At 30.3% G+C, this 14,259-nt stretch overlaps 3 protein-coding genes across 3 annotated transcripts in view; 1 reads left to right on the forward strand and 2 right to left on the reverse strand.

Moving 5' to 3' along the window:
• LOC119610099 (galactosylgalactosylxylosylprotein 3-beta-glucuronosyltransferase P-like) overlaps positions 1-2,516 on the forward strand; it is a 42,129-nt gene extending 39,613 nt beyond the window's left edge. Inside the window, exon 9 of the mRNA XM_037965198.1 lies at positions 1,902-2,516. Coding sequence (XP_037821126.1) covers positions 1,902-2,015 — 114 coding nt within the window. The 3' untranslated portion in view covers positions 2,016-2,516. The remainder of the gene's footprint in view (positions 1-1,901) is intronic.
• A 3,358-nt stretch (positions 2,517-5,874) lies between these two features.
• On the reverse strand, positions 5,875-8,068 carry LOC119610096 (inactive ubiquitin carboxyl-terminal hydrolase MINDY-4B-like). Its single transcript, XM_037965194.1, has 7 exons — positions 8,012-8,068; positions 7,742-7,956; positions 7,509-7,680; positions 7,382-7,447; positions 7,235-7,305; positions 6,483-6,636; positions 5,875-6,426 (listed from the first exon to the last, which is right to left on the reverse strand). The coding sequence occupies exons 1-7, from the start codon at positions 8,066-8,068 to the stop codon at positions 5,875-5,877; spliced, it is 1,287 nt and encodes a 428-aa protein (XP_037821122.1).
• Positions 8,069-9,126: 1,058 nt separating this feature from the next.
• On the reverse strand, positions 9,127-11,353 carry LOC119610100 (putative Dol-P-Glc:Glc(2)Man(9)GlcNAc(2)-PP-Dol alpha-1,2-glucosyltransferase). The gene is made up of 5 exons (XM_037965199.1): positions 11,073-11,353; positions 10,694-11,018; positions 10,492-10,634; positions 9,836-10,012; positions 9,127-9,770 (listed from the first exon to the last, which is right to left on the reverse strand). Exons 1-5 carry the CDS (start codon positions 11,226-11,228, stop codon positions 9,219-9,221), a joined length of 1,353 nt encoding a protein of 450 aa, XP_037821127.1. The 5' UTR covers positions 11,229-11,353; the 3' UTR covers positions 9,127-9,218.
• Positions 11,354-14,259: the final 2,906 nt, after the last annotated feature.

Genomic DNA, 14,259 nt, shown 5'->3' on the forward strand with positions numbered 1-14,259 from the left:
GACTAGACTAACTATAGACATACTATAGACTAGACTATAGACTATAGACTAGACTTAGACTAGACTAAGACTAGACTATAGACTAGACTATAGACTAGACTATAGACTAGACTATAGACTAGACTATAGACTAGACTATAGACTAGACTATAGACTAGACTATAGACTAGACTATAGACTATACTATAGACTAGACTATAGACTAGACTATAGACTAGACTATAGACTAGACTATAGACTAGACTATAGACTAGACTATAGACTAGACTATGACTAGAATATAGACTAGACTATAGACTAGACTATAGACTAGACTATAGACTAGACTATAGACTAGACTATAGTCTAGACTATAGACTAGACTATAGACTAGACTATAGACTAGACTATAGACTAGACTATAGACTAGACTATAGACTAGACTATAGACTAGACTATAGACTAGACTATAGACTAGACTATAGACTAGACTATAGACTAGACTATAGACTAGACTATAGACTAGACTATAGACTAGACTATAGACTAGACTATAGACTAGATTATAGACTAGACTATAGACTAGATTATAGACTAGACTATAGACTAGATTATAGACTAGACTATAGACTATACTAGTTTTAGTTCAGCTCTAGTTAAGTTCTAGTTCAGTTCTAGTTCAGTTCTAGTTCAGTTCTAGTTCAGTTCTTTCAGTTCTAGTTCAGTTCTAGTTCAGTTCTAGTTCAGTTCTAGTTCAGTTCTAGTTCAGTTTAGTTTCAGTTCTAGTTCAGTTCTAGTTCAGTTCTAGTTCAGTTCTAGTTCTAGTTCAGTTCAGTTCAGTTCTAGTTCAGTTCTAGTTCAGTTCTAGTTCAGTTCTAGTTCAGTTCTAGTTCAGTTCTAGTCAGTTCTATTCAGTTCTAGTTCAGTTCTAGTTCAGTTCTAGTTCAGTTCTAGTTCAGTTCTAGTTCAGTTTCTAGTTCAGTTCTAGTTCAGTTCTAGTTCAGTTCTAGTTCAGTTTATAGTTCAGTTCTAGTTCAGTTCTAGTTCAGTTCTAGTTTCAGTTCTAGTTCAGTTCTAGTTCAGTTCTAGTTCAGTTCTAGTTCAGTTCTAGTTCAGTTCTAGTTCAGTTCTAGTTCAGTTCTAGTTCAGTTCTAGTTCAGTTCTAGTCAGTTCTAGTTCAGTTCTAGTTCAGTTCTAGTTCAGTTCTTCAGTTCTAGTCAGTTCAGTTTCGTTCTAGTTCAGTTCTAGTTCTAGTTCAGTTCTAGTTCAGTTCTAGTTCAGTTCTAGTTCAGTTCTAGTTCAGTTCTAGTTCAGTTCTAGTTCAGTTCTAGTTCAGTTCTAGTTCAGTTCTAGTTCAGTTCTAGTTCAGTTCTAGTTCAGTTCTAGTTCAGTTCTAGTTCAGTTCTAGTTCAGTTCTAGTTCAGTTCTAGTTCAGTTCTAGTTCAGTTCTAGTTCAGTTCTAGTTCAGTTCTAGTTCAGTTCTAGTTCAGTTCTAGTTCGTTCTAGTTCAGTTCTAGTTCAGTTCTAGTTTAGTTCAGTCGTTAGTTCTAGTTCAGTTAGTTCAGTTCTAGTTCAGTTCTAGTTCAGTTCTAGTTCAGTTCTAGTTCAGTTCTAGTTCAGTTCTAGTTCAGTTCTAGTTCAGTTCTAGTTCAGTTCTAGTTCAGTTCTAGTTCAGTTCTAGTTCAGTTCTAGTTCAGTTCTAGTTCAGTTCTAGTTCAGTTCTAGTTCAGTTCTAGTTCAGTTCTAGTTCAGTTCTAGTTCAGTTTTTCTAGTTCAGTTCTAGTTCGGTTCTAGTTCAGTTCTAGTTCAGTTCTAGTTCAGTTCTAGTTCAGTTCTAGTTCAATTCTAGTTCAGTTTTGGTTCAAATCGAGTTTAGTTCGAGTTCAAGGTCAAATTTGCTAATTATTATTCTCTTTTTCCAGATTTTAACTTGGCATACACAAACTAAAAAGAATAATCCTGCAGAAATTGTAAATGCGACCAAATATGGTGATACAAATTTAATGCTTTTAGAAAAAATGCTAGTAAGACATTAACTTTAAATTTAAATTATTAAATAATTTACCTTAAACCCCCCAAAAAAAAGTTAAATATTTAATAGACTTAACAAAACACTAGTAATTAACAAAGAAAGACACAACATATAGAAAAACTTCTACAGTAAATTTAAAATATTAGCAATAACTTTACTAAGAAATTTAAAAAACCAAAGAAAAGTTAAATAAAACCAAACAAACATTTTTGTTCCCAAATAAAAAAACCAGGTAAAAATATAAAAATAAACCAAAAAAAAAAAACAAAAAATTGTATGAAAAGTAAATAAAGAAATATTTAAGCACAAAGTGTTAAGCTTTATTAAAAATAACATAAAACATATTAAACGAATATTAAATATTGTATATATAATTAATTAATAAATATTATTAACTAATTAAAATAATATGTAAATATTTATAATTAAACTAAAGTTTAAAAAAAGTACGTATTTAGCTAGCAAGACATATGAAGAAGAGATACAATCATTTTTTTAAATATATAAAAAACAAAAGAAAAAGACATAAATACTAAAGAAATATTATTAAATATTAAAAGTAAACGATTTTAAGTTATATTTATTAAGAATTTTTAAAGAATTTAAATTGATTTTATTATTGTTTAACAGAGATTTCAGTTAGTTTTTAATATTTTTTTTAATAAGCGTTTGATTAATATTAATTCGTTTAAATATTGCAAACAAAATTATTATTTTCACAAGATTTTTATTTTTAATTTTATTATTGAACCTAAATTTTAACGTTTTAGTTCACAAAAGAGTATTTCATTTTGTTTGAAATTAGAATTTATTATAATTCAATTTAAATTATTTATATAATATGCATTTTTAGTTTTTAATTTTTTATATTTTTTAAATTTAAATCAAATTTCCTATAATTTAAATTTTATTCAAACAAAGATTTTATAATTATTTCTAATTATTTTTAATGTACTTAAGTTTAAAATTAAATAAACAAGAGCTGGTAGTCGAATTGCTATAAAACTGATTATTTTGTAACGATTAATCGAATGATTTTCAAGAATTATTCGATTTTCAATAAAATTTGGGGATTATTGCATTGCAAGCTGCAATCAAAAAGTTAACACAGGAATAACCTTGAAAAAGTAAAGCATACTTAAGGGAGTTAATTTTATTACAGTGGGACTGGCAAATAAAAAATTCACTTTTAAGCGAAAATCGTTGACTCGAATCTGAAATTTGACCTAATTTTCGGATTCAGCGGGTGCCAGTTTTACGTATAGCGTCCAACGACGAAATCCGGCCAGCCGTTTAGGAGATAAAAGCCAAAAACTAAATTTCATACAAAATGTTCAGCAGTTGTTTAAAATGTATTTACGTTTTTCTAGCAAATAAATATGAATTATTTTTAAAGCATACTTTGGGGCTTTATTAATTGAAAGCAAAGTATAATGTAAACATTGAGTAGATTTTGTTAAAAACATGTCCTTTTCAGCTAAATTTAAAGGACTTTTTTAGCAGGATTACATAAAAATGAAGTCCTTAATAGCTCCTGGTCCTGTTTGGTTACTAATTTTTGAGTTTACTATTCAATATGTTTACAAATTTGAGCTTATTACAAACACATTGCAAAGTTTTTAAAAATTATCCTTTGGAGCTAAAATTCAAGGACATTTTCGCCTGGATTATATATAAATATAAGCTAAGGATGTTTTTAGTCTAGTTTGAGTATAGAAAATTAAGGCAAACACACATTTTATTTAAAAATATGTTGATGTCACAAAAAATGTTGCCTGTTGTCTGAAAATCATCCTTTGGAACTAATTTGCAAGGATATTTACACATGCAATTTATGCATATCCATTATATGAATATGTCCAACATATGCTAGTCACTTTTTAGAAAAATAAAATGTCCTTATTGTTTGCAATTTTAGTTTATATCAAACCTTGTGAAAAAATTGTATCCCTTGCCTCCGGCCAAAGGTCTGTTGTGCATAATACGTTCTGAAGTCTGGCCGGAGTTTAAATTGTAGCATAAATAGAACCTTTGAATCTCAAAGAAGGCATTTAACACTTAAAATCTGGAAACACGAAGTTCTGGTTATTACACAGTTAGAATTTATCAAATTGTCTCAAAGACATTATGCCTTGCCAAAGTTTGACAAGAATGGAGACAAAGTTGCGACACAATTGGAATCTATGGAGTTGCCAGAAAGTCTTGGAGACTTGAGAAGCTTTTAAAGGATTCGTTTCTGTAAAACGAACGTAAACAAATTTCAAATACAATAGATTTGTTATTAGCAAACTCCGGCCGAAGGTCTGCTGCACAGAATACTTTGTTAAGACAAGCCGGAGTTGAAAATTTAACATAAATGGAATCTATGAATCCTTAAGAAGTTGTTTTAACACTTAAAAGCTGGAAATGCAAAGTCCCAGTTGCACTAAAATAGGAATTTATATGTACACTTTAAGGCCATTAGTTCTTGACAAACTTTAAAGCATTGGTAGCCCAAATTTCAACATAGTTGGAATCTATGAATCCCATAGAAAGCCTGTAACATTTGGAAATCTAATTAAGAATCTGTTTATGTAAAACGAACGATAAAATTGCTCTATAAAACAGAAAATCTTTTAAATACAACAAAGTTTACGTTTTCAAACTCCAGCCGATAGTCTGCTGCATACAATTTTAGGAGTCCGGAGTCCAAAATTTATCCTAAATGGAACTTAAGAATCCCGAAGAAGGTGTCTATTACTTAAAAACTGAAAATGCAAAGTCCCAGTTACACTGCAATAGAAATTTATCAATCCAGCTTAAAGTCTTTAGTTCTAGACAAACTTTAACACAGCCGGAGCCCAAATTTTAACATAGTTGGAATCTATGAAGCCAATAGAAGGGCTCAAACATTAAGGAAACGAGTTGGGAACCTGTTTATGTAAAGCAAACATAAAAGTTGACCCAGAAATCAAAAAAAAAATCTTAAAAAACTTTAAAATTCAGTAAATTTTATATTTTCTGACTCCAGCTGAGGGCCCGCTGCTTATAATACTTTGTTTAGTCAGGCCGGATTCCAAATTCCATTGCAAATAGATTCCATGTATCCAGGAGAAGATATCTAATACTTCATATCCTGAAAACCAAAGTAAAAGTTAAACACTTAACAATCTTATTCAAAAGCTGTTTCTCTAACATAAATGACCAAATCTTTAAAACATTTCCAATTTCAACAGAATACTTTCCTTCTAGTTCTTATTCAAAGTGAGCAATTTCCACCTAATGAGAAACATATTAGACTAACAGCTCTTACTTTTAAGTTATTTCCTAAACCTATGTAAATATTTATAGGATTTTTTAATTATCTCTAAAAAAAACTCAAAACTATTTATATTATTTGAAAATTTTTTAAACTACTAAACTAATAAATTACTAAATTAACTCTTTACTAATAAATTTCTCAATTTTTTTAGTTAGTATTTAAATAATTATACTTATAAAACTAAAACTAAATAAAGAATATTTAAAAGAAATAAAAATTTATATAAAATAAATTGTAAAAATTATTACCAAAATACAGAAATAACTTAAAATAAAACTTTTACTATATTTTTATGATATTGAAAAATAAATAACAAACAATAATAAAAAAAAAATTAAATAAAAACAAGAGTTTTAATCAAATTTAAGTCTAAAATTAGGGCAAAAGGTATGACTTCCCTATAGCCAAACCTCTTTTAAAACACCCCCTATATTACAATTAATTTCAAACTACATTTATTTCAAAAGCTTGTAAAAGATTTTATTGCATTATTTTAATTAAATCAAAAAGCTTAAGCATTAAGCACTGCCCTTGAGAACGCCTTAGAAAACTAATAGCACTTTTAAGCGCTTAAAAACTCTACAACAATTTCTTCAACCCCACAGCCCCATCTTACTGCTGAGTACATGGAGGGTTGGACATGAAACTTAATTTGAGCCTCTTCCCATTTAGTATGCACCAATTTCTGTAGAGGCGTATTAACCGTCGGCTCATCCTTAGCCGCCGATGTTTCATCCTTCGAAAAATTATCCTCTTTCGAAGGTCTAGCCGCAATAGAAGTATTTTCCGAAGAAGATTGTTGATTTTCCAACATACCAGCAGCCTGTTCGTTATAAACACGATTATCAATAGTCATGGCTATTTCACGACCCGAGCAACTATAGTAATACAAATCAAAACGTGATTCAGCATGATAATTACGCAACAGCTCAGGATTTTTATTAAACATGACACCATAATGTCCCGCACACAGTGTTATCCATATGGGACAATTGGGTGTCTTAAGGCGTGAGCCTGGTTGACGTGCCACTGCTGTATTAAGCTGGCCACTTTCATTTTCCCACAGCAGTAAACCAATGGCACAACGTTTTAAAATACCATATTGGGGAGAGGCCTAGAAGAAAACTGTTTAAAAACTAACATTTTTTAGAATTTCTTTTAGCTACTCACATAACTATTTTCATCGCCCACATTTATAACACCATTGTGTATGTAGGGCGTGGCTCGTCCGGTAAGTAAAAGTGTTACTATCATTAGAGAACCTTCCTCATTGTTGCTCATGGTTAGGGGAACAATTTTAGTAGAATCGAGGTCACTGCGTACCCTTGAAAATAGGCAATAGATTAAAATATTTTCTTGGCAAGATACTTTTCTATAAGAAAACTGTGTAGACAAGACACTTTTCTATAAGAGAACTGTTTAGGCTGGATACTTTTCTAGAAGAAAACTGACTAGGCTAGACTCTATTCTAGAAGAAAACTGTCTAGGCAGGACACTTTTCTAGAAGAAAACTGACTATGCTAGACTCTATTCTAGAATAAAACTAACTAGTCTGCATTCTAGAAGAAAACTATCTAGGCAAGACACCTTTTTATAAGGAAACTGTCTAGGCAAGACACTTTTCTATAAGAGAACTGTCTAGGCAAGATACTTTTCTATAAGAAAACTGTCTAGGCAAGACACTTTTCTAGAAGAAAACTGACTAGGCTAGACTCTATTCTAGAAGAAAACTGTCTAGGAAAGACACTTTTCTAGAAGAAAACTAACTAGGATAGACTCTAGATGAAAACTGACTTGGTTAGACTCTATTCTAGAAGAAAACTGTCTAGGCAAGACTCTATTCTAGAAGAAAACAGACTAGGCTAGACTCTATTCTATAAAAAAAACTGTCTAGGCAAGAAAAATATCAATCTCGAACTTACTTGCCCATAGTGCGTGTCAAAACAGCGCTATACAAAAACAACAAAGTACCAGGAGCATCTTCTTCGGTAAACTGCAAGCAAACGAACAATTTTTAAATAAAATTCAATACAATTTTTTAAAATTTTCCTTAAAACAAAAATACTTACAATTTTAAAATAACGTTTAACAAAAAACTCCAATTCCTCATTGGGATTTAAATGGAAAATATAAAGCTATAATACGATAACAAATTAAATCTTACATAACATTTGAGAATATGGGAAAAATTTTAACCTTTTCAGTTATGCCATCATGAAAATAGGTGGCGCTATGTTCCACAAAACACTCATCATCGGGTGATGGTAAAACCATAATGACTTTTGATTTATCCGCTATAGAACGTAAAATTTCCAATAAAGCCAGAAGTAAAGATTCGCGTTGCATATCGAGAGAGGGTTGTAGAGGACTTAAGAATAGAATAGAGTTATGTAATAATAGTATTTGAATTTATTTTAAAAAGTTAATACTCTGCCATGGCGGCACTCCTAGAGGATTTGCGACCAAATAGCAAATGTTTTAATATAAAACCCTGAACCACTGATAATAGACCGCGGGTAGCATTACGCGGAGACCTTAAGCCATAGGCAAATTCTTCTTTCGCTGAACCAAAGGTAAAGGGTGTTTGAGTCCATTCTGCTCTCATGGGTATGGCCGAGGTGCCAAAAACTAATTGTCTTAGTTCCTTTTAAAATTACAAAATTAACTACGATTTTTTTAAAACCACAAGAAAAACTTACCACTGCCAATTCTGGCGTTATGGGAGTACCACCGAGTTGCTTAAATTGAGCTGCCATCTAATTTTTTTTTTAATTTAATCCTTTGTTTCCTAATGTCTGCTGTCTTTGCTCTATGTTTTAAGAATAATTGCTTTCACATTTCTTACTTTACCATGTTAACTTTCTAACAATTTATTTCCGTTGCAATTCTTTTTTTTTTTTCTTTTTCAATTCATAACTTTCACACCCACTTTTCCTTGTTTAATTTTAATTTGCATATTTGTTTGAATATGCTATTATTCAATATTGATATGGGCCTATTATATTGCACTTGATTTTTATTGTTATAGTTTATATATCAACCTTTATATTAAATCTATACTTGTATTTAAGCTGTCACTCAAAAGTTATGATTTCTTTTTAGTTTTATTTCAGTAGCAAACTAATTTTTGCTGTGTTTTTTTTTTTCGGTTGAAGTTTTTAAATGATTTTCAATTGCACATCAAAATAACGGTATATTACATGCAATCGCAAAAAAAAAGTGTGAAGTGGTTGTTTGTATGTGTTGCAAAAAAGGATTGTTTGTATTTTTGTGTTTGTTGAATTACGGGCAATAGTTTAATGTGTTATTAGTTCAAGTACAGCGTAAATATATTCAATATTTGTTAAAAAGTTTTAAATATTAAAGTAATTTATTCAAAAAAAGTGAAATGTTTACTAACTAGATGTGTTTTTAAATAATAATTTGTAAGCCATATACTTCACAGTAGGAATTTTATATAATGAAATGGAAATTACATTAGAAATTTCAATAATTTCGAATCAAATCGAAGCTATAGTAATTTAGGGTCACAGTATATTAAACTCAACAACCTTTTTTGTAGACAACAATACTTCTTTTCCACTTTAGTCTTACATTTTGCTTTAAAGCTATAACTTTTTCTCACCTTTTTGCATTCTTCATGCGACATATTTTCTTTTTATTTCATTTTACTGGGGGTTTTAAAAAAATTTATAATTACCTTAGATTTTGTATCCCAACTCTGCAATAGCTCTTAACATAATTGTCCTCCTATAAATCCTTTCATTTCTACAACCAAAATAGTCAATTCACAGCTTTTTTTTTAAATTCTGTAATGACATAAATATATTTATTATTAAATAATGCATATTAAGTCTTTTATAAAGTAAAAAACATGCTCATCAAACTCACTTTCTATTACCAACTTTACCATATTATCCTCTGAGGTTCCTTAAAATCTTTCCATTTAATTTCTTTTGTAAAGAATATATAAAATGTTAAAGCATTTAAAACAACATAGAAACCCAACTCTAGCCATTGAGCTAAACGATTTTTAGGATTTGGACGAGTATTTAAACGGAATAAAACAAAAGGTATTAGGAAATAGCGTACTTCCAACAAACGTTGAAAACATAAAACCAAAAAGACCGCCAAGCAAAACATTAATTTAAAAGAAAAACGTAAATGTTTAATGCCCTGTTGTATAAACATTAAGGCTAAAACATAAACAGGACACATGGCATAACGGAACCAAGAATAACGATGATAAAAACGATGCCATATATAGAAAATATAATGACGATTATCGGCCAATAGATAAGGATGAACTAAAGTATTCCATTTGACTATAAGCATAAAGACACCGGTAAGAAAGATGAATACAAGTTTTTCTTTTAACAGCAGTTGTAGAGTGGAACGCAATTGACAGAGCGTATTGGAGACGGCAAATATTAGGCAGAATAGGGAGAAATAAAATAACTGTAAAGATGTTATAGGTATTAGAATTAATTTGTTGTTTTTTTTTAGAGCAAAGTTTAAAATACCTGTGGTACATGGATGGTGGCTTCATGAGCCCTTTTATCTCCCAATACTATGGAACCATTGAGATAAACAAAACCTATGAAGGGCAGTATTATAATCATATAGAAAGAGCATTTTTTCAAAATATGCCAAATGCATTTCAGTAAGAGTTTAAAATTACTGACGATTTCCAACAAGACCTTGAAAGAAGAAGAACGAAAGCATGAGAAATTTTAAAGAAAAATATTAAAAAAAAGAAGAAAAAGAAAGGATCATCTGTGATCACAACAATTTCCTCTCTTTTTATACATAAAACGTAAAATCGGCTCTAATTATTTAAATAACTTATGGAAAAAACTGATTTACATCTGTGATCACCAAAAATTTTCATCAATAATCGATTTTAAAGAGACCCAATCGCAAAAGGGAAGGCAACCTACTTTCATTTCCCATTAATAATCATCTTTTAAATGAAAAAACTACAATCGGCTCTACTCCCTTAAATAGTGAGCCAGTCACAAAACGGAAGTAAATTGGTGATCACTTTGGTTTCTCAGCTCATATCAACATTTATATGAAACACTCGAAATGGATGGTCTTGCTCAAATAGTGGCCCATGCGATTTTTAAAAAGTCTTTTAATTTGCCATCATTTTTATACAAAAAAATCTGTTGTTTACCTTTGGTTTATATAGTTTAACCTCCTGTGCCTTGATTCGTTTAAATTCTGCATAATTTTTGGTTAAAATATCCAAGGCTGTAGTGCCAAAAGCCATGCCCAGCCAGACAACATTAGTCTGGCGCATAAGAACACTAGCAGCAGCTAAAATTTAAATTTCCATTAGAAAATCTTTCCAAATTTATTTTCAACACAAAACTTACCATAAACAGAAGCCTGCAAATGCTGTTCCTTTTGCCAGTACATATAAAACATTAGGACAGCAGTCAGAGACAAAGTGTCGGTATAGTAAAGATGTGAAAAGAAGTATAAAGGAGGTAGAGCGGCTATGGTGAAAGCATCTAGGGCGGCTAAGGACGATTGTATATTATCCAAATTGCGGCGTCTGATTTTATAGAGTAAAACTACATTTATAGCAGCTGCAGCCAAAGAAATCAATCTTAAACCCAATACCGAACAAAAATCCAAAGGATTTAATATCAAGGAGAACAAGTAAAGACCAGGGAAGGTGGTGATTTTAGAATCCCACTAAATCGTAATTAATTTATTAAATTGTATGCTTAAATATAGTTTTGCACCTACCACTTCGAATCTTTTATTACAAAAATGTAGTCCTTGCCTCAAATGAAACTCCTCATCTATAACCATTTGGGTGGTGGCATAGACTCTTAGAAAGAGAGGCAATGAATAGGCCAGAAATAGTAATGGCAATAATATGGGCCATATATAAGTTTGCATTGTGTTTTAGTTATTATGTTGACAAATTTTTTAATTTGTTTAATTACTTTTATACTGTTAAGAACAATTAAAAATAACTTTTTAGCCGGCTTTTTTTCAATTCCGCGTCAGGGCACGTCAGCTGTTTTTTTTAGTTTTTTGTTTTGTTTACATCAGCTTGCTCTTTTTGAAAGCAAGTATTCACTGTGAAATGTTAGTATCAGAGTAAAAAATGTTGAATGTTGAAAAGCAGGGTTGGTATTTAGGAATTATATGGAGAATAGTAACGTTTTTCTATTATTTGAATTGTATTTCAAAAAGTTATTTAATTAAATAAATAGAAGTAAGACGGTTTTAGTTATTAATAAATGATAGTAATCTGCAATCTCTCACTATTTCAGTTCTAGTTCTGTTCTAGTTCTGTTGTAGTAAAAAATGTTGAATGTCGAAAAGCAGAGTTGTTATTTAGGAATTATATAGAGAATAGTAACGTTTTCCTATTATTTGAATTGTTTTTCAAAAAGTTATTTAATTAAATAAATAGAAGTAAGACGGTTTTAGTCATTAATAAATGATAGAAATCTGCAATCTCTCACTATTTCAGTTCTAGTTCTGTTCTGTTCTAGTTCTGTTCTAGTTCTGTTCTAGTTCTGTTCTAGTTCTGTTCTAGTTCTGTTCTAGTTCTGTTCTAGTTCTGTTCTAGTTCGGTTCTAGTTCTGTTCTAGTTATGTTCTAGTTCTGTTCTAGTTCTGTTCTAGTTCTGTTCTAGTTCTGTTCTAGTTCTGTTCTAGTTCCGTTCTATTTCTGTTCTAGTTCTGTTCTAGTTCTGTTATAGTTCTGTTCTAGTTCTGTTCTAGTTCTGTTCTAGTTCTGTTCTAGTTCTGTTCTAGTTCTGGTTCTAGTTCTGCTCTAGTTCTGTTCTAGTTCTGTTCTAGTTCTGTTCTAGTTCCGTTCTATTTCTGTTCTAGTTCTGTTCTAGTTCTGTACTTGTTTTGTTCTAGTTCTGTTCTAGTTTTGGTTCTAGTTCTGTTCTAGTTCTCTTCTAGATCTGTTCTAGTTCTGTTCTAGTTCTGTTCTAGTTCTGTTCTAGTTCTGTTCTAGTTCTGTTCTAGTTCTGTTCTAGTTCTGTTCTAGTCTGTTCTAGTTCTGTTCTAGTTCTGTTCTAGTTCTGTTCTAGTTCTGTTCTATTTCTGTTCTAGTTCTGTTCTAGTTCTGTTCTAGTTCTGTTCTAGTTCTGTTCTAGTTCTGTTCTGTTCTAGTTATGTTCTAGTTCTGTTCTAGTTCTTTTCTAGTTCTGTTCGAGTTCTGTTCTAGTTCTGTTCTAATTCTGTTCTAGTTCTATTCTAGTTCTGTTCTAGTTCTATTCTAGTTCTGTTCTAGATCTGTTCTAGTTCTGTTCTGTTCTAGTTCTGTTCTAGTTCTGTTCTAGTTCTGTTCTAGTTCTGTTCTAGTTCTGTTCGAGTTCTGTTCTAGTTCTGTTCTAATTCTGTTCTAGTTCTATTCTAGTTCTGTTCTAGTTCTATTCTAGTTCTGTTCTAGATCTGTTCTAGTTCTGTTCTAGTGCTGTTCTAGTTCTGTTCTAGTTCTGTTCTAGTTCTGTTCTAGTTCTGTTCTAGTTCTGTTCTATTCTAGTTCTGTTCTAGTTCTGTTCTAGTTCTGTTCTAGTTCTGTTCTAGTTCTGTTCTAGTTCTGTTCTATTCTAGTTCTGTTCTAGTTCTGTTCTAGTTCTGTTCTAGTTCTAGTTCTGTTCTAGTTCTGTTCTAGTTCTGTTCTAATTCTGTTCTAGTTCTGTTCTAGTTCTGTTCTAGTTTTGTTCTAGTTCTGTTCTAGTTTTGTTCTAGTTCTGTTCTAGTTCTGTTCTAGTTCTGTTCTAGTTCTGTTCTAGTTCTGTTCTAGTTCTGTTCTAGTTCTGTTCTAGTTCTGTTCTAGTTCTGTTCTAATTCTGTTCTAGTTCTGTTCTAGTTCTGTTCTAGTTTTGTTCTAGTTCTGTTCTAGTTCTGTTCTAGTTCTGTTCTAGTTCTGTTCTAGTTCTGTTCTAGTTCTGTTCTAGTTCTGTTCTAGTTCTGTTCTAGTTCTGTTCTAGTTCTGTTCTAATTCTGTTCTAATTCTGTTCTAGTTCTGTTCTAGTTCTGTTCTAGTTCTATTCTAGTTCTGCTCTAGTTCTTTTCTAGTTCTGTTCTATTTCTGTTAATCGATTTACATTGCACTCTTTCGACTTTCTCTTTTCAAAATCTAGATTTGAATAATTTTAGAAAATATTGAATTTTACAAGTTTCACTTTAATTGTGCAAGATTTAGGTCCAGGTTTTCTATTAATTCTTTACCGTTTTTTAATTTTAAAACAACAGTTTAAATTTTAAAGAAAAAAAATATTGAACTTTATTTAAAAAGTATTTAAAAACACATTTAAACATTAAAACTTAATATTTTAAAAAAAAAAAAAAACCTTATTACTAATATTTATATGCATATATAAAAACACAAGAAAAACTTACAAAATAAAATATATAGAAAATTTTTAATAATTTCACTTTTTTTCAAAATTTCACTTATTTATACATCTATAAATCATAGGAGCCGAACGATCATTTGTGGTTGTATGACGCAATTTCACCGTGGCGAATTGGGAAGCTCTGTTATTATTTAACAAGAATATAATAAAATATTAAATTTATAAAAATATTTTCATACAATCAGAAAAAAAAACTTATATACAATAATAAAACTTATAATAAACTATATAGCAAACTTTTTTTTAACATTTGGGAGTGGAAAAAATGAAATTTAGCTTAAAAATGTTTAAAATTTAATTTTATATAAAGAAATATTTTGTATTAACTAAAAATCTATAAATCTATTACGATAGGCACCACCCTGGCTATAAAAAAAAGAATAAAAGAAAAAAAGGTTGGAATACGATTTAAAAAGGTTTTGCAAGGGGTTTATAAAGAAATAAAACGCTTTAATTAATAAAAAAAATACAAAATATCATGAGTATATGAAATATTAAGTTAAATTAAGAAACTTAAAACAAATGCTTGTTTGTTATTTA

The sequence above is a fragment of the Lucilia sericata genome, unplaced genomic scaffold, assembly GCF_015586225.1.
Source record: "Lucilia sericata isolate MDLA Ls3-8-SP2 unplaced genomic scaffold, ASM1558622v1 Contig001117F_arrow, whole genome shotgun sequence".
In the NCBI taxonomy this organism is placed as follows: Eukaryota; Metazoa; Arthropoda; class Insecta; order Diptera; family Calliphoridae; genus Lucilia; species Lucilia sericata.